The 27975-nt window shown below is 43.4% G+C and overlaps 1 protein-coding gene across 1 annotated transcript in view; it reads left to right on the top strand.

Annotated features, from left to right (window-relative positions):
• The first annotated feature begins 260 nt into the window (after positions 1 to 260).
• Positions 261 to 27975, top strand: part of LOC124596362 — a 44047-nt gene continuing 16332 nt past the window's right edge. Inside the window, exons 1-2 of the mRNA XM_047135470.1 lie at positions 261 to 1050; positions 18685 to 19045. Of these exons, the coding sequence (XP_046991426.1) occupies positions 284 to 1050; positions 18685 to 19045 (1128 nt within the window). The 5' untranslated portion in view covers positions 261 to 283. The remainder of the gene's footprint in view (positions 1051 to 18684; positions 19046 to 27975) is intronic.

The raw sequence follows: 27975 nt of genomic DNA, 5'->3' as shown, positions 1-27975 counted from the left end.
AACATTGACCTTCGAGTGGACGACCCTTGTAACAGGGTTTATCATATGACTCTTAAAGCTATCTGGTGCGATAAAAGCTGTACAGGTATGTGACGTGCTGCAATGTGATAAACCGTTCGTTATACAACGTGACACTCACCTAAAAATAATCGCAGGTAAAGTCCGCCCCCCTTACTGCATTTATTACCGCTGGCAGGTTAGGGCACTAGTATAAATAATCTGTCTTTTCGCAGCCGACCTGCTATTGTGTTGTCTACCAGTACGGGAGGAGCTGACGTCTGACATGAGCTCCACCTCAGCACTGTCACGAGAGGAATGTCGCAAGATCGTAAAGAGGCACCTGCAGAGGGACGACTTCGAGTTGGCATGGTTTGCAGTGGCTCCCCTTAGCACAGACATGAAGGGCTTCATGGGCGATCACCTGAAGCTGCGTACATCGGTGTCACTAGGCGACAAGGAAAGCCGAGGGGCGAAGACCATCGAACCGCAGTTCTTCGTGAAGTCGGTGCCTCTGGATGACGCCTACAGGAGGAGTTTCGCTATGGCGTCTGTGGCCTACCAGAAGGAGGTCCTGTACTACGGCGATCTCCTTAGGGACGTGCAGAAACACCTGCGCTGCTCGGAGTACGAGGCTGCTACGTACCTGGGCACTGTCCCGCAATGCTACTACTTGCGGCCGGACTTGCTGGTGTTGGAGGATCTGGCTTTGGCCGACTTTCGCGTGTTGGACCCCATGAAGCCACTGGACGTCCACCAGTGCGAGTGCGTGCTGAAGGCGCTGGCGCGGCTCCACGCCACGTCCATCGTGTTCGAGGAGCGAGAGGGCCGGCGACTGGCCGACAAGTACCCGCTTCTTGGGCACGAGACTCTCTATCGGTGGGAGCCGGACTCTCAACTTTACCTCGCACAAGTCGCCAGCCGCCGCACTACACACATTTTGCTGGACCTCGTACCTCGCTTCGCACCGGGCACGCCTCATAACGAAAAGCTACACAGCCTCCTTGACACTGTTATGGAATCAATCTACGAACTCTTGAAACCGAGTGACAAGTAAGTCGCCGTCAAAAAGGTGTAGCTGTAGTATAGACCGTGTGATAGGGTGTGTTTGTAACTGCTGTAAATTCGGAGCTTCGTCATGAGGTAAGTATTGAGCCAAAAGTAATGCAACGTTCATAACTTCTTCAATGAACGTAGTTAAAAAAAAACATATAGCTACAGTAGCTCTAAAATTACTGCTCTTCTCCGTTAAAAACGGTGTATCATTGAACTCCACTCTGGAATCCTCTTAATCAAATGGTTCAAATGGCTCTGAGCATTATGGGACTAAACATGAGGTCATCAGTCTCCTAGAACTTAGAACTACTTAAACAACTAACCTAAGAACATCACACACATTCATGCCCGAGGCAGGATTTGAACCTGCGACCGTAGCCGTCGCGCGGCTCCAGACTGAAGCGCCTAGAACCGCTCGGCCACACCGGCCGGCTCCTCTTAATCAGCGGTGCATTCTCGCAACCACATTTTCGTCTACTTCCTCCTTAGTTGTATCATCAAATTTGTCCTTGTAATCTGTCCTTCATAGGAACAAACACGTATTCAGAGAATACCAACATCTGGCTGTACGTTGGATATATCACATTCCAACACAATTTTCCGATAATCTATAACAGGTATGCAACCAATTCTTGCAAACGAAGTGAAGGTGTATTACTTAATAGAGAACTGCCATCGAAATGCATTAGGAGCAGCAGACGTGTTATTAACATAGGTGTAGATGCTGCAATCCTTGTAACGGTTGCAGTAATGGCGAGATATCGATTATCGACTGAAGAGGTGCTCTGCATATTCTTCGTAAATACACACAACACTTTTTCTACATCCCAATTCATAAATGGTTAGACGGTAATGCTTTTCAGTTTCGTTTAGAATACGACATTCGCTCTCCAGCAAGGCAATTACATTTTTTGGAGAACATTTTGTGAATTTATTTCGGCTTTGATCAAAGCACACTTCATCCTAATTGGCAGAGGTTCTCTCGCGGTAGAAGACAATTACGTCGACGGCTGAAGCATATGTGATTAAGTCTGTTACCAGTGTAATAAATATTAAGAGTAGTATAAAAAATGGTTCAAATGGCTCTGAGCACTATGCGACTCAACTGCTGAGGTCATCAGTCGCCTAGAACTTAGAACTAATTAAACCTAACTAACCTAAGGACAGCACACAACACCCAGCCATCACGAGGCAGAGAAAATCCCCGACCCCGCCGGGAATCGAACCCGGGAACCCGGGCGTGGGAAGCGAGAACGCTACCGCACGACCACGAGATGCGGGCAGTAGTATAAAAACTTCTAGTTGGATATCAATGGAATAATCTCAGTTTTAAATGGGTTTTTATTCCGTAATTGTTTTAATGTAGAAATTAAATTGCGTAACACAATCGAGTTGAACATTAGTAACCTGACTATCGTATCCCATGCACCGACGTAGCTACTCGCCGGTGCTTACATTTCACCTTCAGCAGCTTTTGCCTCTTTAGCTAGAAAACCCAGGTTATTGGTGTTGTCTAGTTTACCTTCCCCCATCAGTATGCTGAGAGAATGCTGCTTACCAGCTAAAATGCTTGGAAGTTATCGAAAAGACAACCGCGAAATATCATACGTAGTTCCTACGACGGACATTAATTGTTTTAAAACTGCGTGCCATAGGACTTTAAAAAGCTGAAAATGTGTTTAAGCTGATTTACTGCATTTTCATCACAAAGATTAGTATTGCCATACTCATCAAAAGAAAAAATAAACTTAGACCCGTTTATACTGATACATATTTACAAGAAACGTATTTTTTAAATTTTTTATAAATGCTGACTTCCTTCACTTTCTAGAAGTTAATAATCGTGTTATTCTGATTTTTATAGAGTGATACAGTTACAATTTGTTAATTTATTCGCAGAGAACCACTCAGTTCCTGCGCAAATTTCATTTACCATGCCTTCTGCTGGTTGTCTCATTAATACCTTTATGGTGGTGGTATCGTCGCCCTAAATACCTTCCCTTTTTGCAATACAAAATAGTATTTTTACAAATGCTTACTATAGGAAGTACAATCCGGTTTCGATCTTACGCAGGACACAAATGAGACGTTAACAAAGGTATGTTCTTGACATTCCTGATGTGATGTTTCTTATCCAAAAAGACAGTACACGTCACTCATTGAGTTAAATACCGCAGATCTATAAATTTCGCTTACATACAGTCTTCAAAAAAGAATTCAGACCATGGGTTATTCTTATTTTGAAGTATGTCTTGGGAGAAATGAGAGAGCTAACGTGAACGAAATGTATCGTAACACATGCAGTGAGTATTCACATACGTGGACTTTTCATTTTGAACATTGTCTGTAGAAGAATAAATATACTAACAAAAACATGTAAAAGCAAACGTAAACCTTATATTCAGTTTATTCCTTACATTAAAGACAATACATAAACATGTTCCAGGAGTTCATCTATAAACCCTATCTATTCCTAATATGCACGAAGTATTTCTACTTCCAACAAAATCACTGATGAGTATTAAGCTGCGAGGTGAGGTATATGTCGTGCCTACAGTGTCCACATTCTACACTTATTACGGACGTACAGTGAATCCTAGTGTGTCTGTGTGCTCCGTTTGGTAAAGGCCAAATTTTGTACGAAACTAATAAATGTACTGTACGAGCACTGCAACAACATAAATGAAATGAAAGTTCTCAGTTCAAAACCCTCTCAAGCCACAATGGTCTCCGTAAATCACTTAAGGTTAATGTTGGATGCTACTTCAGAACGGCCACAGCCGGTTGTCATGTACCCCATTATCCAATTGGCCTAGCATTCACAATCAGACAGCGATGACTTTGCAGATTCTGTTAAGGATGCTATTTAGCTCGATAACGTAAACCGATCCTTCTTTGACATCATAGATTATCAAGAGATGTCGTTCGATTGTACAGGGTGATTCACCTGCCCATTACGATGTCGTTTTATCCAACCCGCAATATTTAACTGGCGTTCGTGAACCACGCCCGAAATTTCCATATTCTCTCTCTCGCTATGCGCAAGCTGTTGGTCCTACAGAAAAAAATGAACAGGACTTTTTTTGTAGGAAGTTTAATGTAGCAAAATTTTCTAATGGGTTACATTTCCGTTTTAGGCCGTAGTTTTCGGGTTATTCACGAAAAACTTACAAAAGTGACCTTCAAGCCCACCTCCACCCCCACAATGATCTCTCACGTCAGGATTTGTAGTATGTTGTTCACGGCACTCCCTCTCCAACAACTGAACAAAAATTTGCAACTGCACGTATCGTTTCCCACGTTCGACCCTTTTTGGTCTTCATTGACTAGCTAAGATCACGCTTAGTCGAACACTTACAAATTGTGAAACTGAGGTTTCCGTCAATTTTATCTAACTATTTTGTGAACTTTAACAGTATAACATAAACAATTATATCATTGTGTTCGTCAGACCTTCTGACTACGAAACTAGAGTGCTTGTAAGAGTTAAGTTCGGACTGAATTGTCAACGTTAGCATATCGTTTACAAAAGTCGTTTTTCTTTCGTTACTTGTTTTTCTTTCATTACTTGTTTTTCTTTCATTACTCTCTTTGACATTTTAAATTAATAATATTAACGAGATAGCCGACTATGCTGGTGACGTAATTGTCCAATCAATAGAGACCAAAAAAGGTCGAATATTGGGAATAGATCGTGTGGTCGGAAATTTTTGTACAATGGAAGGAGGGAGTGCCATGAACATCATACTAGAAATCCTGATTGATGACGGGCGGGTGTAGGTGTGGAGGTGCGTTTGAAGGTCATTTTTGCGCACTCTCCTTGAATGACTTGAAAACCTCGGACTCCAGCAAAAACGAATTCCAGTACAAAATTAACTACATTAAATTTCCTGTTCATTTTTTCTATATAACTAATAGTTAGCGCATAGCGAGCGAGAGAATATGAAAAACTCGCCTGTGGTTTATGAAAGCCACATAGGACATTGCAGGCTGCATAAAACGACATCGGTAGGGGCAACTGAATCACCATACAAAACCCGTAAGAGTACAATTTTATTCTTAAAAAAAAAAAAAAAAATGCGCCCAGAAATAATTCAGGAGGAAAACGAATATCGCGGGCAGTGATTAATAGCGCACTCTGCAGTCCATCAAACAGCAACCCACGATTAGAGCTCGAACGACTTCTGCTGAGGTACTTTTACTTTTATTTCTTTATTCATAAATACATTGTCAAAGAACGAAGCAAAGGACACCAGAAATATTTAAAAACTGAGTAATAAAACAGAAAACTCATAATTTAGCCTTAGCTTGCGTTACAGCTTTAAAAATCTCCTCTCTGATATTGCTGAAGGGAGACATTGGCTCTCTTGGACAAAGGAAGTGTCATCCTCTAAATGCATTGTTATGCTTTATCCGAGCTACTTTTGGAAGCTCGCATAGGTTAGTGCCTTTTCATTCTAAGGATAAGTATTGTGGTGCAAGGATAAGTATTGTGGGAGTGGAAGTGGCGGAAGGTTGTGATGGCGCAAATCCTTATCAAGGCTAACATACGTTTATTAATACAACAACAATAAACCTGAATGCGTACACAGGATGATCACAAGCAAATAATACAGCGCTCAATTTATAAAAACCAACTTATTACAGCACAGTATAACAATCGATAAGATTTGCTGCCCCTAAACATACCTTCAGCTTTACAATATAGAGGGGCAAAACAATGTTGTTGTTGTTGTGGTCTTCAGCCCTGAGACTGGTTTGATGCAGCTCTCCATGCTACTCTATCCTGTGCAAGCCTCTTCATCTCCAAGTACCTACTGCAACCTACATCCTTCTGAATCTGCTTGGTGTATTCATCTCTTGGTCTCCCTCTACGATTTTTACCCTCTACGCTGCCCTCGAATACTAAATTGGTCTCCCTTGATGCCTCAGAACATGTCCTACCAACCGATCCCTTCTTCTAGTCAAGTTGTGCCACAAATTTCTCTTCTCCCCAATCCTATTCAACACCTCCTCATTAGTTATGTGATCTACCCATCTAATCTTTAGCATTCTTCTGTAGCACCACACTTATAAAGCTTCTATTCTCTTCTTGTCTAAACTATTTATCGTCCATGTTTCACTTCCATACATGGCTACACTCCATACAAATACTTTCAGAAACGACTTCCTGACACTTAAATCTACACTCGATGTTAACAAATTTCTCTTCTTCAGAAACGCTTTCCTTGCCATTGCCAGTCTACATTTTATATCCTCTCTACTTCGACCATCATCAGTTATTTTGCTCCCCAAATAGCAAAACTCCTTTACTACTTTAAGTGTCTCATTTCCTAATCTAATACCCTCAGCATCACCAGACTTAATTCGACTACATTCCATTATCCTCGTTTTGCTTTTGTTGATGTTCATCTTATATACTCCTTTCAAGACACTATCCATTCCGTTCAACTGCTCTTTCAAGTCCTTTGCTGTCTCTGACAGAATTACAATGTCATCGGCGAACCTCAAAGTTTTTAATTCTTCTCCATGGATTTTAATACCTACTCCGAATTTTTCTTTTGTTTCCTTCACTGCTTGCTCAATATACAGATTGAATAACATCGGGGAGAGGCTACAACCCTGTCTTACTCCCTTCCCAACCACTGCTTCCCTTTCATGCCCCTCAACTCTTGTAACTCCCATTTGGTTTCTATACAAATTGTAAATAGCCTTTCGCTCCCTGTATTTTACCCCTGCCACCTTCAGAATTTGAAAGAGTGTATTGCAGTCAACATTGTCAAAAGCTTTCTTTAAGTCTACAAATGCTAGAAACATAGGTTTGCCTTTCCTTAATCTAGCTTCTAAGATAAGTTGTAGGGTCAGTATTGCCTCAAGTGTTCCAATATTTCTACGGAATCCAAACTGATCTTCCCCTAGGTCGGCTTCTACTAGTTTTTCCATTCGCCTGTAAAGAATTCGCGTTAGTATTTTGCACCCGCGACTTATTAAACTGATAGTTCGGTAATTTTCACACCTGTCGACACCTGCTTTCTTTGGGATTGGAATTATTATATTCTTCTTGAAGTCTGAGGGTATTCCGCCAAGTCTCATGCATCTTGCTCACCAGATGGAAGAGTTTTGTCAGCACTGGCTCTCCCAAGGCCGTCAGTAGTTCTAATGGAATGTTGTCTACTCCCGGCGCCTTGTTTCGACTCAGGTCTTTCAGTGCTCTGTCAAACTCTTCACGCAGTATCAATATCTTTAATAATGGAGCAACTGCAAAGGGGGAACAAGAATAACTCCAATAATCAAATCTTAACCCCAAACACAGAATCTCAAAGCATACGCCATCAAAAGCCGACACCCAAAACTAAAAACCACTAATTAACAAGAGTATCGAGCATAATTAACAGAACAAACAACAAGTTACCCACTGCTGGCCACAGCCGACAGTAAATGAGAGCGCAGTTCAATAAACGCCAGTAGTAAAACAGATCGAAATCTCTTAAATCGCCCGCATCTCGTGGTCGTGCGGTAGCGTTCTCGCTTCCCACTCCCGGGTTCCCGGGTTCGATTCCCGGCGGGGTCAGGGATTTTCTCTGCCTCGTGATGGCTGGGTGTTGTGTGATGTCCTTAGGTTAGTTAGGTTTAAGTAGTTCTTAGTTCTAGGGGACTGATGACCATAGATGTTAAGTCCCACAGTGCTCAGAGACATTTGAACCATTTGTCTCTTAAATCGCATTGAGCAGTAAAATACAGAATTTCAGGTTCTAAAACACTTGCCCCTTCAACGGCCTCGCCGTGGTGCAGTGTGATTTCTCGCGCAATTTAATTTGGTCCAACCACACACCGTCGTCTGCATTACAAAATTTGCACTGGACACAACCGGCACAACGTTCTTTCACAGCCTCAGGGAAACACACGCCGCGGCTATCTCCTAGTTGGACAGCCCTAGCTGTCGAGCCCTCTTCACTCTCACACCTCTCCGCTGAGGCCCCACTGGTGACGACAGCAACCGCCCCGTCCTGCTAAAGTTACGTTGTGCAAGACGCGACAGTTGGCTGCGACTGCGACGCTGCCCCCTCCTCTTTTCCCACCCTGGCAGACGGCGACACGGCCGCAACACGACTGGAGTCGTCGCCGTTTCCCAAGCTCCGGACGGCGGCGGCGGATTCAAATACATAAGAAAAATAAGAATTCCGATTTTCTTGCTGTAAAAAATACTGTATGTTAATGCAACAAAGTTACATCGGCTCCCAGAGTTAGTTTTTCGATACAGATTCTCCTTTTACTTTAAAAAATTGAAAAGTATCTCTTCCGGTTTTGCGTGTTTTTTTCGCTGTATATTACTTCTCAATCAATTGTGAGGAAAGTAAAAGGCACAAAAAATTGATGTTTGCGTATCTTACAGTTTCACATCACAGCTTGATAATGAGGTGTGTATTTTTCCGATATTCGTCACAGTTATCCCGATACTTAATTTACAAGTAACCTACTGCATAAAATTTGAATTGTGTACAGTGAAAAATGTGGTCGCTGGCTACTTTACGTATGGTTCACGTTAGGTCATACATCGTTGCCGATGAAAAGAAGCTAACATATCGAAGTTATTTTTTAAGTTGAGATCAGATTGATATCGATCTCCGTTTCCGAGATTTGGGCTCATATATCTCCGGGAGCGTCGCGACTAGCCGCCAGTTCTGTCGACGCGCAACGAGAATCGTGTGGTCATCACACGATAGAGAATGCATTTGTTTTGTTTCGCTGACACATTTGGACCTAATGAAACCATTTTATGTCATATTCCTCCGGTATGAGTTACTAATATTTCTCCATATGCTCTTGACAATTTCATTTAAAATGCCACGAAACGTAGGTTTCTTAAAGCCAAGTGATCAAGCAGAACCCATTTTCTTGGTTTTGCTGAGGCATCTGAACCTGTTCCAAGCTTTCTTTCTCGTTTATTTCTCTGATACGAGTCCCGAATATTCCTCCATCTGTTTTTGCACATTTCACCTAAAATTCCAATGAAAGATAAGTTTATTAACAATAAGCGCACGCTAGCTTCATTGCATTGTTTCAAGTTCTTGACAACAAGATAGGGTTACACCTTAAACATCTCTAGAATTTTGATTCTGAACGTCTACAGTATACACTGGCAGAAATGTGGAAGAAATAATGTCCATGCTTGTTCACAAAATTTCCCCAAATTATACTTGTCAGTTTCTCCCATGCAGAAACTTTTGGAACAAGCTAAGGCAACTTTCATAGCCGACTGAATCTTTATTCCCATCGAAATGAACTTCCATATTCTTGTATTCTGACAGCATACATCGTTATGGATGACATCAACATTTAATCTTGCCAAGCTGCACTCAAAAGATGATTCCAGGATTTACAAAAGACGAATTTCAATTGTGAACTGTGTCAGACCAGAAGGGCCTTGTAAAACAGTAGTGCACTTTTGGCACATGTTTTTTGAGCACCATCTTCTACCAATGAATTGAAGTGAATGTGACAAATTACTTATTGCAGCATACTGTTTGCGCAATCTGTTGAGAAACGCCTTCCTCAAAAACGAACATCTATTGATTACAGAAAACTGTACAACAATCTGGTGGTGGTTTTTCACAACTGGAAGGTATCATCAAGACACCAATCTACCGTTTACTTTCAAAGTGAAGGTATTGTAAAATGTAACTTTCTCGTTGTACTTTAGATTGTTCATTTTATAATGTATTTGCCGTTTTCAATTTTTATCGTCACAAAAAAGAGTAATGCGAAAATTGACCTTCAAGTTCATTTTCATCATTCTAATTCTACATCTGCATGGATTATACTGATTTTCATAACAGGCCTGAAAAATTTGCATTAATGGGAAAATATTATATATTTCACTCACCTGCCAGTTTCAACTGTGCACCAATTACTTCCCAAATTCTGTCTCTGAACATTGTGTCTCTATATTTAGGGTTCTTCAAATCGTAAAGGCAAGGCTGTTGCGAGACCAGCTCACAGAGCATCACATCCTGTGAGTGGCTCATTTCAGTTTTCCTTGACTGGCTCGACATCTTTCTCGCAGCCGTACGCCTTTGTGTCGTGCGACTTCCGTCGCAACACTGCTCACTGGTGCAGTGCTGCGACAGCTGCCGCAACAGTCGCGCGTCGCATCCCAAACTCGAACTGCGCATGCGCCAGCGGACAACTTCTGACGTCACGTAGCGACCCGTCGCAGTCGCTAGTGTGCGTCGCGCCTTGGACAACGTACCTTAATATAACGGGCCGCTACCACCGGCAAACACTACGAGTCAGCCACGCCAGGTCGTAAACAAGAGCGGGCGGCGTGTCTCCCGTGGCCCGACGTCGCACTCGAAGTCTCGTCCGCTGCTACCCACGGTCCCTGGCTCGAGGCTGATGTTGCCGTTTGGCTGCCGTCCACCAGACTGCTCCTCGTTGTGGGAGTTCGAACCTCCACACCTCGCTCCAGCCACAGGCAAATAAATAGTCACGACCAGTGGCCGCCACTGAAGCATTCCATTTGGTGGTGTATATAAAAAAAAAAAAAAAAAAAAAAAAAAAAAAAAAAAAATTTGGTTTGGTAGCATCGAGTGTATTACGGAATTTTGCCGATAATTCATATATTTCACAAAACATTATATCAAACTAAATGTATAGAGTAACAGAAATAAACACTTATTACAACAGCGCTCTTCTTATGCACAGTAGGAGATTGATATATTCCTGTAGAACATGGTAGCAAGTGTTTGTATGAGAGAGAGAGAGAGAGAGAGAGAGAGAGAGAGAGAGAGAAGTTGCTTTAGCTATCTTTTTCGCATGTCTGCATGAGATATAAAACGTAACACTAATTCCGAAAATCTCTCTCGCACACAAATGCACACGCGCGCACACATATCAACAGCACAGTTCTTCACTCCTCGCAGGTTATGTTCGGTCACTTAAACGTGGCCGGCCGCTTCAGTCCGGAACCGAGCTGCCGCTACCGTCGCAGGTTCGAATCCTGCCTTGGGCATGGATGTGTGTGATGTCCTTAGGTTAGTTAGGTTTAAGTAGTTCTAAGTCTAGGGGACTGATGAGCTCAGATGTTAAGTCCCATAGTGCATAGAGTCATTTGAACTTAAACGTGGCAGTCATAAGCAGGGGGTGTTGGTTAAGATACCGGCGGAGATCGGGCCTGTAACTACCACATAACGACGCCACCAACCTCAGCTAACAATTGCACTCTAGCCGTTACCAAATGATTTATGTGCTCCGCTTTGCTTTGAGTTGAGCTTGCTGGTTGTTTCCTTTTCTTAAATGGCTCTGAGCACTACGCGACTTAACTTCTGAGGTCATCAATCGCCTAGAACTTAGAACTAATTAAACCCAACTAACCTAAGGACATCACACACATCCATGCCCGAGGCAGGATTCGAACCTGCGACCGTAGCGGTCCCTCGGCTCCAGACTGTTCCTTTTCTTATTTTGAAATGAGTGCAGAGAGCAATCTTGCTCTGTCACAGGGTTCGAATGTGATTCTCACAACACCAGATGGAATCAGCGATCCGTATGTACATTATTACATCAGTTCTGCTTTCCCAGGAGCACGGAACACAGGCCAGCCCTGTGAGAGGGAGACGTGGCTTCTCCCCCCACTCCACTCTTGTACCCTCGACAGCCAAGACTCTTCGTTTGTTTTACGTTCGCGGCTATCAGAAAAGTCTCCGCTACGACATGAGTGCCAGTACGAGAAATAACAGAGCATGTATAAATTATTCGAACTTGTAATCTGGATTTTGCGAAGCAAATTTAATGAAATTACCAATGTTTAAAAATAAAAGCATTGTACTCACCAAAAGCAGCGACTCCATGACTTTGGGAAGACAGCTTCAAAATAATTAGTAGGAACGATATTGTAAATAGATTCATCGCTCCTTCTTGTGGGGAATAAACCTGTCATCTCAGATTGAAATGTTCAATTTTACACGCTAACGATTTTTCACAGGAAAGCATCCCTAAGGCACTCATTCTTCTTTCATGGTGTTTCGTAGGAACGTTTTAATTCTCTTGAGCATTGAAAAGTACCGCCCAGGTTCTGAGGTCGAGATAGGCGTCGTGATTAGCAGTTTCAGAATTGTGACACTCTCGTCGTCGAATGTGTCATGAAGTTCATCCTCTAGAATCAGCGAGAGAAATGCAACTGCTCTCAACTCAGGCCTAGCGTAGAAGAATTGAATCGCACCCTTCAACCATTTTTTTTCCAGAAAAGTACGTGTCTTTAATTTCAAGTTATTTGTCAGGAAAATCTGTGATGTGTTTGTCAAACTGATTTACTTCAAATAAGCTGGCTGTAATGAGGTGTCCAATGAACTGAAAATGTAATTATATTTCAGAAAGGAAGGCATCGCACACTTCCAAAGCATCTCTTTTTTGGGGCCCATCAAGAATCCGTGGCTTCTTGGCGGGCATCGTTTCACCATTTTCGAAACTAATCTTGTTAAGGATGGAATAAATGTCATCTCTGATGTTTTGCATTACCACTTCAATGTTCTGGTTGTCTTGCGTTGCTGTGGTCAGTTCGGTTATCTTCTTCTGAAACTGATTAAAAAGTACGTCTTATAGAAAAATGATAGCCAGAAAATGACTTCGTTATCACGCCGTCTTTGTACGAATCAGCTTTTTCAATAATAGGAGATAGTTTTATGCTCACGCTTGTTTCAGTGACTTCCGTAACAGTAATACGATTTTTCCCTGTTTTCAAAAACGTCTTTTACTGCTCGTGAATGGCAATTCCATCTCATCACACACAGGGGGCAAGCTTTTTTGAATAATGCTATGCAACACTTTTTATCTCTGTGGCGAGTTAGAAAAGAAAGAAGAATGACCCGAAAGGTGTGCAAAAAAGATGCGGGCTTTGCGATTAACAGAGGCTACCATAGACATAAGGTTGTACTGATGAGAATAACAATGGATGTAGTTTGCATTTGGATATCTGTCGTTAATTTCTGAACCCCGTTCGACATGCCACTTATAACGTTTGCACCATCGTAACCCTGAGCTATTAGTTATGCTCAATCATCGCCAATTAATGGTTCAATTTCTTTCAGAATACTCCCAGCTATAGAATAAGCATGCTGACTTTCTGTACTAACAAAGATCCAGAATCTTTCAATAGGTTTTCCCTCAGCAACATAACGCAAAACAATAACCATTTGAAATTCGCAAGACACCTCTGTGCTATCATCCGCGATTATTGCAACATAATCGGCACGTTTTGTTTCTTTACGGACTTCTTCATGGTACACTTCCAAAGTGCATTGCAGTAGTTTGTTCTGAACAGTCATAGAAATGCCTTTGAACACTGATGCTTGAGGGAGATGAAGTCTATGTTTATCCAGTTCCGCGCTGAACTGAATTAGCTCGCGAAGAACCACCTTATTTTGAGAGGCATCAGATTCATCGTGGCCCCTGAAAGCCAGTTCCAAAGCATCACAGAACCGAATACAGTTTATAATTAAATTCAACATATATATCTATTCGTTCCTACGCGTTTGTTGTGGCTGTCAATTGTTTGTCTACATTGCGAATCTAATTTCTGCTGAATGTTGGTTTTGTCTAGAAATGAAAGACTAAGCATTCATGTGTCGTTCATTTTGACATTTCGTGAACTTCTGTTTTAGACCGTATAAGCCCAATATCAGTTATTCCGGTCTTACACCAATGAACATCTCCCCCCAAATAACACACAAGGAAAACAAAAAACAGCGTTGCTTCCTTCACAACCACAAATCCATTTCTTCTTTTGGTAAATTCTGGATTGAACTTATGGCATCGATTTTTTGTTTGCTACTACAGATCCAGATTCGGAAGAGGATAACCTATTGTTTATTATCTGAGAGTCCTGTCGCTAAATAGCGTTTTCAATAACTCATTTATGGCGTTCTTAATAACTCATTTACTTTGTTCGAGTTTGCTATTTTCACAGTCAACTGAATTTTCCCATACAGATAACACTGTGCAGACAGTTATATACGGTCAGTTACCTGACCTCGCAGTAACTGCAACTTGTTTGTATAGAACTGTAATACACGAACGTAACGAGTATAAACAGAAAATTACACATTTGTTTGGAAAACAGATGCTCAACCGGTGGCGAATACGTTAGTTTTTTGTTTTGTTCTGTAGAAATAGCCCTGCTGTTGTGAAATATACCAATTTTGAAATAATGGCTCTTAGTTACAAAATCTAAGGGCATAATTATATTCAAATTACATACAGCTACACTATATGCATTATTTCTGTATTCTGTGCTCGATCAGGTGCTGGAAGGTTTCTTGGGGAACGGCAGCCCATTCTTCACGGAGTGCTGCACTGAGGAGAGATATCGATGTCGGTCGGTGAGGCCTGGTACGAAGTCGGCGTTACAAAACATCCCAAAGTTGTGCTATAGGATTCAGGTCAGGACTCTGTGCAGGCCAGTCTATTACAGGGATGTTATTGTCTTGTAACCAATCCGCTATAGGCAGCGCATTATGAACAGGTGGCCGATCGTGTTGAAAGATGCAATCGCCATCCCCGAATTACTCTTCAACAGTGGGAAGCAAGAGGGTGCTTAAAACATCAATGTAGGCCTGTGCTGTGATATTCCCACGCAAAACAACAAGGGGTACAAGCCCCCTCCATGAAAAACACGACCACACCATAACGCCACGGCCTCCGAATTTTACTGTTGGCACGACACACGCTGGCAGATGACGTTCACCGGGCATTCGCCATACCCACACCCTGCCATCGGATCGCCACATTGTGTACCGTGATTCGTCGCCCCACACAACGGTTTTTGACTGTTCAGTAGTCCAATGTTTACGGTCCTTACACCAAGCGAGGCGTCTTTTGGCATCTACCGGCGTGATGTGTGGCTTATGAGCAACCGCTCGACCATGAATTCCAAGTTTTCTCACCTCCCTCCTAACCGTCATAGTACTTGCAGTGGATCCTGATGCAGTTTGGATTCCTGTGTGATAGTCTGGATAGATGTTTGCCTATTACACTTTACACCCTCTTCATTTGTCGGCTGTCTCTGTCAGTCAACGCTTTTGTACTGTACGTTTTTGTGCTGTACGTGTCCCTTGACGCTTCCACTTCACTAGCACATGGGAAACAGTGGACCTAGGGATGTTTAGGAGTGTGGAAATCTCGCGTACAGACGTATGACACAAGTGACACCCGATCACCTGACCACGTCCTAAGTCCGTGAGTTCCGCGGAGCACCCCATTCTGCTCTCTCACGATGACTATGGACTACTGAGGTCGCTGATGTGGAGTACCTGGCAGTAGGTGGCAGCACAATGCACCTAATATGAAAAACGTGTTTTTGGGGGTGTCCGCATACTTTTGAACACGTAGTGTATACCTATCAGACAATAATCACACTCTTTTCCTCAATAATATATTTTAACCTTTGGCTTCCTGATCCATTATTCTTCTCTGCTTTGGCACATATCCCCACCTCTACCTTGGTTCATTCCCCAATAAAGCTTCTGTTTTGCTGGGACCATTAATTCATGCTGAAAACCCTTATTGTAACTTTGAAAGGGTACAGTACCGCCCAACATTGAAAATAGGTACAACATACTTCATTATTTTTGTCAGAAGAACACATTTTTCTTTGTAAAGCTAACTCAATTTCAATTAATACAGCGAAGCCGGATACCAGTGTGGGAAAGAATGACAATTTATTTATTTAATTGATCACATGTGCACTCCCACAAAGTAAATCCCTACATCCAGTTTGGTGAGATCTGTGAAATGAATGAATGTATGGTCGTCTGCTAACCGCAGATAGTGAATGTGAATATATGATCATCTTTGAGTCGATCCTTTGGCCACCTTTGGTGGGACCAAAGAGATGAAACTTACCAGAGCTTTGAGCGCCTGAAATGTGAAATGTGGCTGACCAATACGATAGCAAGGTGCTTCCCCCACCTCGACAGAGATGGGAGAGAACCTCAAGAACGGCCATGCTTCAGCACTCTGCCGCTGGATCTTGTGCTGTTAAGACCCGTTTTAGTTGTGCTCCGTAATGACGAAAGAGTGGAGACATGGTATGCATGTGGAATATTTAAGGGTAGTTTGAAATAATAATTTCTCGATTTCAGGAACTTTTGTGGGGAGAATTAAGTGTCAGGCAGGTAATATTAAAGGGATTGTAGGAATCTTCGGAAGTGACCAACGGTCACAGTGAAACCACGTGTAGCATTAAGTTGAAATACTTCCGTGTGCTTAAGTTAAGCTGAATTACTAGCGTGTGTACAATAAGTTGAAATATTTAAGAAATAGCGTGTGTACCATAATTTGAAATATTTAAGAAATGGCGTGTGCAGGACTTGAAATTAGAGACGAGTACTTCCACGTGGTGAGTACTGTGTGAGTCTCAATCTGTGTATGAGGCAAAGGATAAAGAGAAGTACTCGTCCATGGTATCAGTTGAGGACTCGCGTGTGTGATGTTCTTAATGTTAAATTGTGTGATATGATTCCGTGTGACGCTAGATTTAAACTCTGAGAGAGAATCAAGGTGAGTCGGCCGTCTATCCAGCAACGCCACTTGGCTTGCATTGCACAGGAAGACGTGCATATATCTCCAGAGTTCACAGTAGGAAAGTAGAATTACAAAGTGGGGCAGTGTCGTGTGAAACTGGGATAAATATTAATTGAAGTGGGAAAGCTGAAAGTGAAAATGTTGTAACCAATCTTTGTGTAGTATTTCATGTTGTAGTGTGATGTATGTCATGTAATTTGGGTATGTGTGGTTTGCATGGGAGAGTAGCGAGGTAGTTTCAAAAGATTGGTGGGTTATGCTTGTTCCTTCGGTACCGCTCGGTCTGGAGGAAAGTTTAGTGATGATGATTGTGAGAGTCGAAGTGTGAGGTATAATAAAAGATCCACCATCCTATCCAGAAAGTGCACTGTAGCGTTAAAAGTAATTACGAGACCATAATATAGAGATTCACCATTGTAAAGTCATGCCCACTGGGCGGAATTTCTCATGTGTTATTGTTGTAGGTTGTAGAATTTGTGTGTTTAGGTTAGAGAATTTATTGGAATAAATAAGATAGTGAAAAGAAAAAGATTGGTAGACTATTCCTTCGAATTGTGTGTTGTCATAATGTCCCGAATTTATAATGTGTGCGCCATTCATATTCAGTGCGGTGGGCACGTGCTGACAAAAGCCGTTAAATAAAAGACAAAAAGAAAATGTGGTATTGCCAGTGCGTAGTGTACAGTCAGAGTTCTGTAAATTATTGATAGTCAGATGCGTGTTTCCGTTGCGTATTAATCATATAGGAGGATAACTTGTAACTTAAATTGTGAGTACGAGAGTTCATGTTACTCGATAAATTAAGAATGAATCCACTCTCTTGGCAGACCACTCATCTTGCAGGCCTGACTGCTTGATGCCACAGTATGAGCAAGGCATGTGGGTGCCTCTCAACTTATACATTAATTATGTATTTTATCCATCCTCAGCAACTGTATTTCTATTAGTTGAAATAATCAGCAAACAACTACACAAAAGAAATTTTATCCCTTCACCTGTTTCAGAAGATTATAACTATCGCATCATTAGCGAGCGTCAAAAATAAACGTATGTACGTAAGATATTGCGTAGTCCTTATTGGCGATACATTCGTTATTAAAATTAATATGATTAAAGATCTCGAGAGTCTTTATTTTTTAACCGGCCGGAGTGGCCGAGCGGTTATAGGCGCTACAGTCTGGAACCGCGCGATCGCTGCGGTCGCAGGTTCCAATCCTGCCTCGGGCATGGGTGTTTGTGATGTCCTTAGGTTAGTTAGGTTTCAGTAGTTCTAAGTTCTAGGGGACTGATGACCACAGCAGTTAAGTCCCATAGTGCTCAGAGCCATTTGAACCAGTCTTTATTTTGTTTTTCCTGTACAAGTCTTGCTTCTGACTTGACGTTAAATTTAGTCTTTTATCCATCATCAGCAACAGTATTTCAACAAATAGAAATATAGTTGCTGAAGATGGATAAAAGACTAAATTTAACGCCAAGCCAGACTCAAAGAACCATCTGTTTGTACAGGAAAAACAAACTGAAGACTCTCAGAGTGTCCAACCACATTAATTTCACTAACAAACTTATCACCAAGAAAGATTACAGTAATATTTTGCATTAACCTGCTTATTTTTGACGTTCGTTAATAATGCGATAATTATAAAGGGCACTAAGTGCCTGAAATCGGTAAAGGAATAAAATTTCTTCTGTGCAACTGCTTACAGATTATTTCAACAGCCAGCCGAAGTGGCCGAGCGGTTCTAGGCGCTACAGTCTGGAACCGCGCGACCGCTACGGTCGCAGGTTCGAATCCTGCCTCGGGCATGGATGTGTGTGATGTCCTTAGGTTAGTTAGGTTTAAGTAGTTCTAAGTTCTAGGGGACTGATGACCATAGCAGTTAAGTCCCATAGTGCTCAGAGCCATTTGAACCATTTTGAACCATTATTTCAACAAATATTAATGATGGTTCGTAAAACGGACCGGGAGGTAAATACAACTTTTGCTGAAGTACTGCTCCTGTTGATCATTATTTTGGTGCCTCTTGCTACAGTGTTTGTGGTTTTTCTGTGCAGGTATCGTAACGTGCTGTGCCACAGAGACCTGTGGGTAAACAATATGCTGTTCGCGGAAGACACCAAGGGCGAGCTGTCGGTGCGGTTCGTGGACTTCCAGACACTTCACCTGGAGCCTCCAGCACACGACGTGGTACCCTTTCTGCACTTAGTCACTGAGCGCGACATGCGACGTGTCCACGGCCAGCGGCTGCTGGAGCTATACCACCAGACACTGGCCGACGTGCTGCGCCAGCACGACCTCGACATCGACTCCCTCCTGCCCCTGCAGACCTTCCTGCAGTCATGCGAGGACACCAAGCCATTGGCCGTCCTCCTAGCCGCCTACGTACTGCAATTCACCATGCTGCCTCAACCAAAGGTACAAATTCTTCACACAACGAAGACCTGAACATCGACTCTGTCCTGCTCTTAACAGGCCTTCCTGCAATCCTGTGAGGACACTAACCACGCCGCCATCTTCGTCGCCATTGTGAGCGTGTAGGTGCTATTCTGTCATTCTGCGCAACGGATTAATCTGAGATGTACCCTTTACCCTGTGGCTCCTGCAAGATGCAATTTCCACCCCACACCACTACAGAAGTCAGACAGACGCTCCTAACGTTCTAAAGAGAAATGCCTGAAAAACTTTCATCAATAAATGTCTTCTGGAGTCGTCCGCTGTAAGGAAATGACACAAAAATTCACAAAATTTCTTACGCAACTAGTGGGATACTTGGGTACTGGAGTAGTGCTAGTTAGTGTAAAAACATGAATCTAACGAAAATTATTTTTTTTTTAAATTCTGAGAAATCACAATGGCACTTTTAGTTATGAACTGAACAAGTTATTTCCGGGTTCTTTTCGGAATGTGAAGTTACCTCTCAAGGATAGGATTCGCTATGAAATTTCTATACAAAGTTTAACATTGTTATTGACTTGGCAGAATGGCTGAGAGCCGCGCCTACTTAACTTGAATAATTACCTGTTAGAATGTTGCTAGGCACAGTCGAGGCTGTCGCATGTGAAATGCAGTGAGGTGTACTGTTGTGGAGCAAATATGGAGCTCACAAGAGCTGTAGCGCACAACACCGTAAGCTGCGATGACTACTGTCTGCGCCGCTCGCTGCTGACAAATAAGATATCTCTCGTTCTATCTGGATTGACCTTCGCCAATCAAACTCTCCCTACACCTTGATGAAGTCAAGGACCCCTATTCGCCCCTAGTCTAACTATTGGCGTGGTACACCGGTCCGATAACCAGTCCACCGCGATGCCATTCAAAAATTCGCTCGCAGGCGTTTAACTATAACTCTGTCCATTCGCACCGCACAATAAGTGTGGCAGCCAACACAGTGAACAATGCTTAATCGTAAGGACTCAATATAGAGTCGCACTCCGATTCGCTCTCGACAGAGGTGCTCTCCCAGTGAAGTACTGAGGAGAGACTTGTTCCTCGCTCTTTGAGTACACGTACGAGAGCGCACACTCTCGTTACGTGTTCTCGCACCAAGAGCGACAACGGAACGGCCCCTCTCCACGCCAGACGTGAAAGGGTATATCTTTTGGTCTCTTCCATTACTCCTTCAGCTTAAGGCGTCAGAAATATCGTCTGCCAATCAGCATTGCTCTTCTAAAACGGCAGAATGACGTTTCGTTTAAGGCGACCAAACTGGAAATCTGTAGCATCGGCGTTTGGTGTTTGCTGTCTCCCTGTGAAAATCTCTGATACTGCATGCTTTATTTGTAAAGAATGCGTAGGCTGGGTGCTCCCACACAATGTAGCGGAATTTGCTTTTAAACCGAACATGACGTCGTTCTTCCTTTCACTCGGGCAAACGCTGTCCATTCCATGGGCGGCCGCCGGCCGACGAAGATAGGTTGGGACCGGCCTCTTGGCGTACGGTTGCTCTCCCGAACTAAAAGCTCCTGTGACCGTCATGTCTTGAATGTGTGTGTGTACGCCAGCCTCGAGTATTTCAACCACGGTGCGCACTTGCGATTTATTAGTTATTTGCAGATTGTTTACATGAATTCATACAATATTGACTTTATCTTATCGAGTTTGGGTTCCAATGAAGCATCTTGATGTGCGGAATATGATTGTGAGGGCGGAATATGTAAGCAATGAAGGTCAGGAGACCACGACATCTTACACCATACATCATGCGAATCATGTTAATACCTCTACAGCAGGTACAGATACCTCTTCTAACTCTGATACCGAGCCCTCTAGTGGCAAAGACTCTCGGTCTTAGGGTCATTCAAAAAGAAAAGAGGCAGAGGACGTAAAATGAAAACCACTGAAGGGATCATAATTCCATTACCTACGGAAGAAGTGTGATCCCTGTAACAGCGTGGAGGCTCCAAACACACCTCTAGAGGAACATGGGTGCACACCCAAATGACGACACATCGAAAACGTACACTCGTCGACCGTCCACTTCAAAAGAAGACCAAACGGGTGTAGTGCGTGTCATGACAACGGAAGATATGCGGGGAACGGAAATTCATCGAAGAATGGCACAAGTACATGGAGAGCACTGAATGCCCATTGCAGTACCGACACTCTACATCTATGTGATTACTCTGCTATTCATAATAGAGTGCCTGGCAGAGGGCTCAGTGAACCACCTCCAAACTGTCTACCGTTCCACTCTCGAATGGCGTGCGGGAAAAACGAGCACTTAAATTTTTCTGTGCGAGACCTGATTTCTCTTATTTTATCATTTCTCTCTATGTAGGTGGATGCCAACAGAATGTTTTCGCAATTGGGGGAGAAAACTGGTGATTGAAATTTCATCAGAAGATCCCGTTCGCTACGAAAAACGCCTTTGTTTTAATTATTGTCACTCCAATTCACGTATCATGTCTGTGGCACTATCTCCCCTATTTCGCGATAATACAAAACGAGCTGCCCTTCTTTGAACTTTTCCGATGTCATCCGTCAGTCCCACCTGATGCGGATCCCACACCGCACAACAGTACTCAGGAATAGGGCGGACAAGCGTGGCGTAAGCAGCCTCTTTAGTAGACCTGTTGCACCTTCTAAGTGTTCTGCCAATGAATCGCTGTCTTGGTTTGCTCTACACTATCTATGTGATAGTTCCAATTTAGGTTATTTGTAATTGTAATCCCTAAGTATTTAGTGGAATTTACAATCTTCAGGTTTGTATGACTTATCGCTTAATCGAAATTTAGCGGATTTCGTTTAGTACTCATGTGAATAACTTCACACTTTGATTTATTCAGGGTCAATTGCCACTTTTCGCACCATAGAGATATCGTATCTAAATCAGTTTGTAATTCGTTTTGATCATCTGATGACTTTACAAGTCGGTAAATGACAGCATCATCTGCAAACAATTAAGAGGGCTACACAGATTGTCTCCTATGTCGTTAATATAATCAGGAACAATAGAGGGCCTATAACACTTCCATGGGGAACGCCGGATATTACTTCTGTTTTACTCGATGACTTTTGGTCTATTACTACGAACTGCGACCTTTCTGACAGGAAATCACTAATCCAGTCGCACAACTGAGGCGATGTTCCATAGGCACGCAGTTTGGTTAGATGACGCTCGTGAGGAACGGTATCGAAAGCCTTCTGGAAATCTAAAAATATGGAATCAATTTGACATCCCCTGTAGATAGCACTCATTACTTCATGAGTATAAAGAGCTAGTTGTGTTTCTTCGAGATAATTCGTAATGTTTGAACACAGTACATGTTCCAAAATCCTACTGCAAATGGACGTTAGTTAAATGGGCCTGTAATTCAGCGGATTACTCCTATTTCCCTTTTTGGGTATTGGTGTGACTTGAGCAATTTTCCAATCTTTAGGTGCGGATCTTTCTGCGAGCGAGCGGTTGAACATAACTGCTAAATATGGATCCCTGGGACAACGGCTGCCACCGTAACTCGCCGGTCTTCAACAACGAGGGCTCCACCTGTTGGATAACGGTATCGGCAATGAGGTTTGACGATCCTGGTCGTGCGTCTCCGACAGCATCCGTCTTTCCTCGAGTCACTTGTGTCACGCCTTCATCCTTGCTACGGACATGTAGTGCTCTATCCGTACAGTTCTGCCGTGTCTTGATTAATTCCCGTTCCCCGTACTCCGTCCGCTGTCAACAAACGCACTATACCTATGTCTCGTCTTTTAAAGCCTCCATTCCTCTGTTACCAGCATAACTGAGTGCAGTGGGCAGTCGGAGCGTCCACGTGCTCGCTCTCTCGTCACGTGGGTCTGCGCCTACGTCCTTCTAGCGGCGTGTTTGCGGCCTTAGTGGTCTTATAGGTACAACACCTTCTTCAGTAGACAATGGCATTATGATTCCTTCAACAGTTTTTATTTTGCATTTCTTTTTGAATGACCCTAATGAAAAATAGGTTACCAATATAGTGTTAAAACGCTATGGTGAGTGCCATTAGTGGCAAAGACTCTCGGCCTTTCATCTGTAAAGTTCAGTATTGGTTTCGGCGAATATCTCTCTCCTGTGATCTACTTTGTATCGTATTAGATGCCTCAGTGACTGCTGGCTACCTAGCCAGATTAAAATCGACGAAACCATGTATCGTCAGCGTACTGTGCTGTTGTCACCAGAGGGCCTGACCTCCTGAGGAGCTAAACTCTCTCTGATTTCTGTTCTCTTGTAACAGAGGTGTCACTTGACCTCTCCTGTCAGATAAACTTGGGTTGACGAACTTAGTTGGTGGATTTTTAAAGAAAGAAACCAGATCAAGCTAGAGCGTCCCGTCGATAATGAGGTCATTAGAGACGGAGCACAAGTTCAGATTGTGGAGTGATTGGGAAGAAAATTGACCGTGCCCTTTAAGGAAACTGTCCAGGCATTCGAATTTAGCAATTTAGGAAATCACGCGAAGCATTAATCCAGGTGACCGTATGGGAGTTTGAGCCACTATCGTCCCAAATGCTAGTACAGTGCGTTATTAGTGCAGTCTCATATTCTGAAATACATTGTAGCATTTATTTTCTAGAGCTAGGTAGAGTTTGTGCAAGATAAACTGGCACCTGTGCAGAAATACATTTTCGTTCTCAGCACTGGATGAGTCCACCCTTCTGTTTCAAAGGGGTGGCTGTCTCAGTTTTCTGTTGCCCACTGAGTGTAAATTTTGTCCATTATGAGAGAAACATTCACTGCCCACTTCGACTGCGCTGCAGAAATGGACGTATGTGCACGCTTGCTGCTCTGCAGTCTTTCTCAAACGATATTAAAGAAACTATAAGGTGAATAATTTTGATTGTCTCGAATCTCATCAGATTCATGCTGAACTGCTTATCATTTCGTTAATGGTCACAGTTATTGTGCCATTGCGACATTAAGTAAGCTACTACGTGAAATTCGAATACTTTATAATGAAAAATAGTTGTCGCTATGAGGTTGGTTCGTGTTTGGTCATACAATACTGCGTTTGAAAAGTATCTAATATATGGAATTTTTCTTTAAAATTGAGACGTCTATGTCTATCTCCAGTCACAAAGAAATGGACTCTATATGGTGCACTCACTTCCAGTTGTACGCGCAAAAAGTACAGTGAACGTGAAACGTTCGTAACATCCCCCACACCTCACAAACCAGAGGTTTCTAGCCTAGGGACTGTGGGTCACATGCGGCCCAAAGCAAATATCAGTGCGGCTCAAGAAGTGAGTGTCTATCACACGTCTTGTAAAAAAAATTCTATAAAATTCCATTTATGTAAAGTAATGATAAAATTTATATTTTCACTTTGAAACTCCTATCACACCTCCAACCATCTCTCTCTCTCTCTCTCTCTCTCTCTCTCTCTCTCTCATTCTCTCTCTCTCTCTCATTTTTTTTGCTCAACATGTTAGTGTTAAGTACAGGGTGTACAAAAAGTTTGGGAACACTTTCAATTATTTATTGCACAAGGACCAAACATTGTACAGATATCATGCATATGTCATTTAGAAGAGAAATCCTGAAAGTTTCTTTTCATGTATACCGCCACAGCGTAGTTTGGTAATTTGCCGATAGATAGCGCTAGTCGCAAACATGGCGAGTTATGGTGCGGAGCGAGCTTTATGTGTGTTGGAGTTTGACAAAAACAAGTGTTCTACAGCTGTTCAACGGATGTTTAGGACCAAGTACGGTAAGAAGGTACCAACAAGGAAGGCTATTTACCAATGGCACAACAAATTCCCCAAAGGTAAATGTTTTTTGTGCCTTGTCACGTCGAAAACTGTACAGGTGAGAGCACTGTCACTGGATAGTCCTACTTGGACATGTTGCAGCAATGGCTGAGGCCTCAATGCAATCGGACTCTCCGTTCATCTTTCAGGAGGATGGGGCTCCACTCCATTCTCACTGTTAAGTTCGTGGGTACCTGAACACGGAGCTGCCGCATCGATGGATCGGCCGTGCTACAGAAGGGGACAGCTGTTTCATGAAATGGCCTCCCCGATCACCAGATCTCACTCCGTGTGGCTTTTTTCGAGGGGGACACATTAAAGATTTGGTGTATGTATCGCCTCTACCACGTGATGTAGAAGTAGCAGAGCTCCGGGAGAGAATACGGGAAGCGACTGCCACAGTCGACGCAAGAAGCAAGAACTGGATTACTGTATTGGCTTCCGGGTCACTCATGGTTCGTATATCGAATGTTTGTTAAAAAAAAAACAACTTTCAGAGTTTCTCTTCAAAATGCATTATGTATGGCATCTGTACAATGTTTACTTCTTGTGTAATAAATAATTTAAAGTGTTCCCGGACTTAATATACACTCCTGGAAATTGAAATAAGAACACCGTGAATTCATTGTCCCAGGAAGGGGAAACTTTATTGACACATTCCTGGGGTCAGATACATCACATGATCACACTGACAGAACCACAGGCACATAGACACAGGCAACAGAGCATGCACAATGTCGGCACTAGTACAGTGTATATCCACCTTTCGCAGCAATGCAGGCTGCTATTCTCCCATGGAGACGATCGTAGAGATGCTGGATGTAGTCCTGTGGAACGGCTTGCCATGCCATTTCCACCTGGCGCCTCAGTTGGACCAGCGTTCGTGCTGGACGTGCAGACCGCGTGAGACGACGCTTCATCAAGTCCCAAACATGCTCAATGGGGGACAGATCCGGAGATCTTGCTGGCCAGGGTAGTTGACTTACACCTTCTAGAGCACGTTGGGTGGCACGGGATACATGCAGACGTGCATTGTCCTGTTGGAACAGCAAGTTCCCTTGCCGGTCTAGGAATGGTAGAACGATGGGTTCGATGACGGTTTGGATGTACCGTGCACTATTCAGTGTCCCCTCGACAATCACCAGTGGTGTACGGCCAGTGTAGGAGATCGCTCCCCACACCATGATGCCGGGTGTTGGCCCTGTGTGCCTCGGTCGTATGCAGTCCTGATTGTGGCGCTCACCTGCACGGCGCCAAACACGCATACGACCATCATTGGCACCAAGGCAGAAGCGACTCTCATCGCTGAAGACGACACGTCTCCATTCGTCCCTCCATTCACGCCTGTCGCGACACCACTGGAGGCGGGCTGCACGATGTTGGGGCGTGAGCGGAAGACGGCCTAACGGTGTGCGGGACCGTACCCCAGCTTCATGGAGACGGTTGCGAGTGGTCCTCGCCGATACCCCAGGAGCAACAGTGTCCCTAATTTGCTGGGAAGTGGCGGTGCGGTCCCCTACGGCACTGCGTAGGATCCTACGGTCTTGGCGTGCATCCGTGCGTCGCTGCGGTCCGGTCCCAGGTCGACGGGCACGTGCACCTTCCGCCGACCACTGGCGACAACATCGATGTACTGTGGAGACCTCACGCCCCACGTGCTGAGCAATTCGGCGGTACGTCCACCCGGCCTCCCGCATGCCCACTATACGCCCTCGCTCAAAGTCCGTCAACTGCACATACGGTTCACGTCCACGCCGTCGCGGCATGCTACCAGTGTTAAAGACTGCGATGGAGCTCCGTATGCCACGGCAAACTGGCTGACACTGACGGCGGCGGTGCACAAATGCTGCGCAGCTAGCGCCATTCGACGGCCAACACCGCGGTTCCTGGTGTGTGCGCTGTGCCGTGCGTGTGATCATTGCTTGTACAGCCCTCTCGCAGTGTCCGGAGCAAGTATGGTGGGTCTGACACACCGGTGTCAATGTGTTCTTTTTTCCATTTCCAGGAGTGTATATCCTGTATAGAGTATGTGCAGCTAAAAGATTGTAACCCCTGTCATAAGCACTTGGAGATACCAAAATGAGATTTCCGCAAATGATAGCATGCAAAGTGAAGAGTATTTTGTCATATAGTTAACATGTACAACGTCTTTTTGTCTACTTTGATTTAAAAATAACTACAGAGTTTTTCAGTGAAATAATGTAATTATTTTAAGGCCCATCAATAGCTGGTGAAACGAGAATTAGTATTGGTTTGTAGCAACATAAGTAAAGGGATTACCCTTTTATTTTTGTACTGAAGATGAGTTTTTCGTAAGTCACTGACCTGACTAGACCTCAGTTGTATGTTTAATAGCAGAACGTTTCAGGATTTTGTCGCAATTGCATTAGCGTGTTAATGAGATGAAATGATGTACTATCTCTGTGTTTTGGGAAAAGAAACTAATTTTAGCCTGGAGAGAAGAGAAGCGAAAAGTTTATAAATCAGGTGAAAATAAATCGCTCCTTCTGTTGCAGTTTCAGTGTAATCTTGTTAATCATTGTGGTTTTAATAGTGAGTGACTGACTTGTCGAATTATTTGTCGTACTGGCATAACCTGTTAATATGATCGTTTGCAGACACGCTAACCGCAGCTTTTAAGTTCTGCGAGATAGGCGTTTGCGTGAAGGCTTTAGCTGTAGAATAACACTTTCCCTTCCGCGGTGTCCCGTCCGCGATTGAACGCCCACCACTAGTGTTGTTCCCTCCACTACTGCGCCGTCTGCGCAGCAGGAGGAAAGCAATGTTGTAAGCACTCTACCCAATGAAGCGATGTATGGAGTCTCCATATGACCTTATTTCACTTCTCCCCCAACCATTCAGAATTGTAGGAGATGTGCTGAATATACAACGAGAATCTATGAAAATGTACCCAAAGAGTCGTGTTGAGGGCATCATTTTGTAAAAAGAGCAGTGTCTCGTGATTACGTGAGGCAGCATGCTCATTTGCAGTGCAATGGGATTACGCACAACTGATATCATATGGTGCTCCTGTGCCCTTTCAGATCCCATTCACTGCGAAGCGGTTGGCGATTTACATGTAACTGATCACATCCCTATCTGGGTGCTTCTATGAAAGAGCGTCTCCCAAAAGG

Source organism: Schistocerca americana, chromosome 2 (genome assembly GCF_021461395.2).
Source record: "Schistocerca americana isolate TAMUIC-IGC-003095 chromosome 2, iqSchAmer2.1, whole genome shotgun sequence".
NCBI lineage: Eukaryota > Metazoa > Arthropoda > Insecta > Orthoptera > Acrididae > Schistocerca > Schistocerca americana.
The sequence above is the reverse complement of the archived record's forward strand: the minus strand, read 5'-3'. Positions and strand labels throughout refer to the sequence as shown.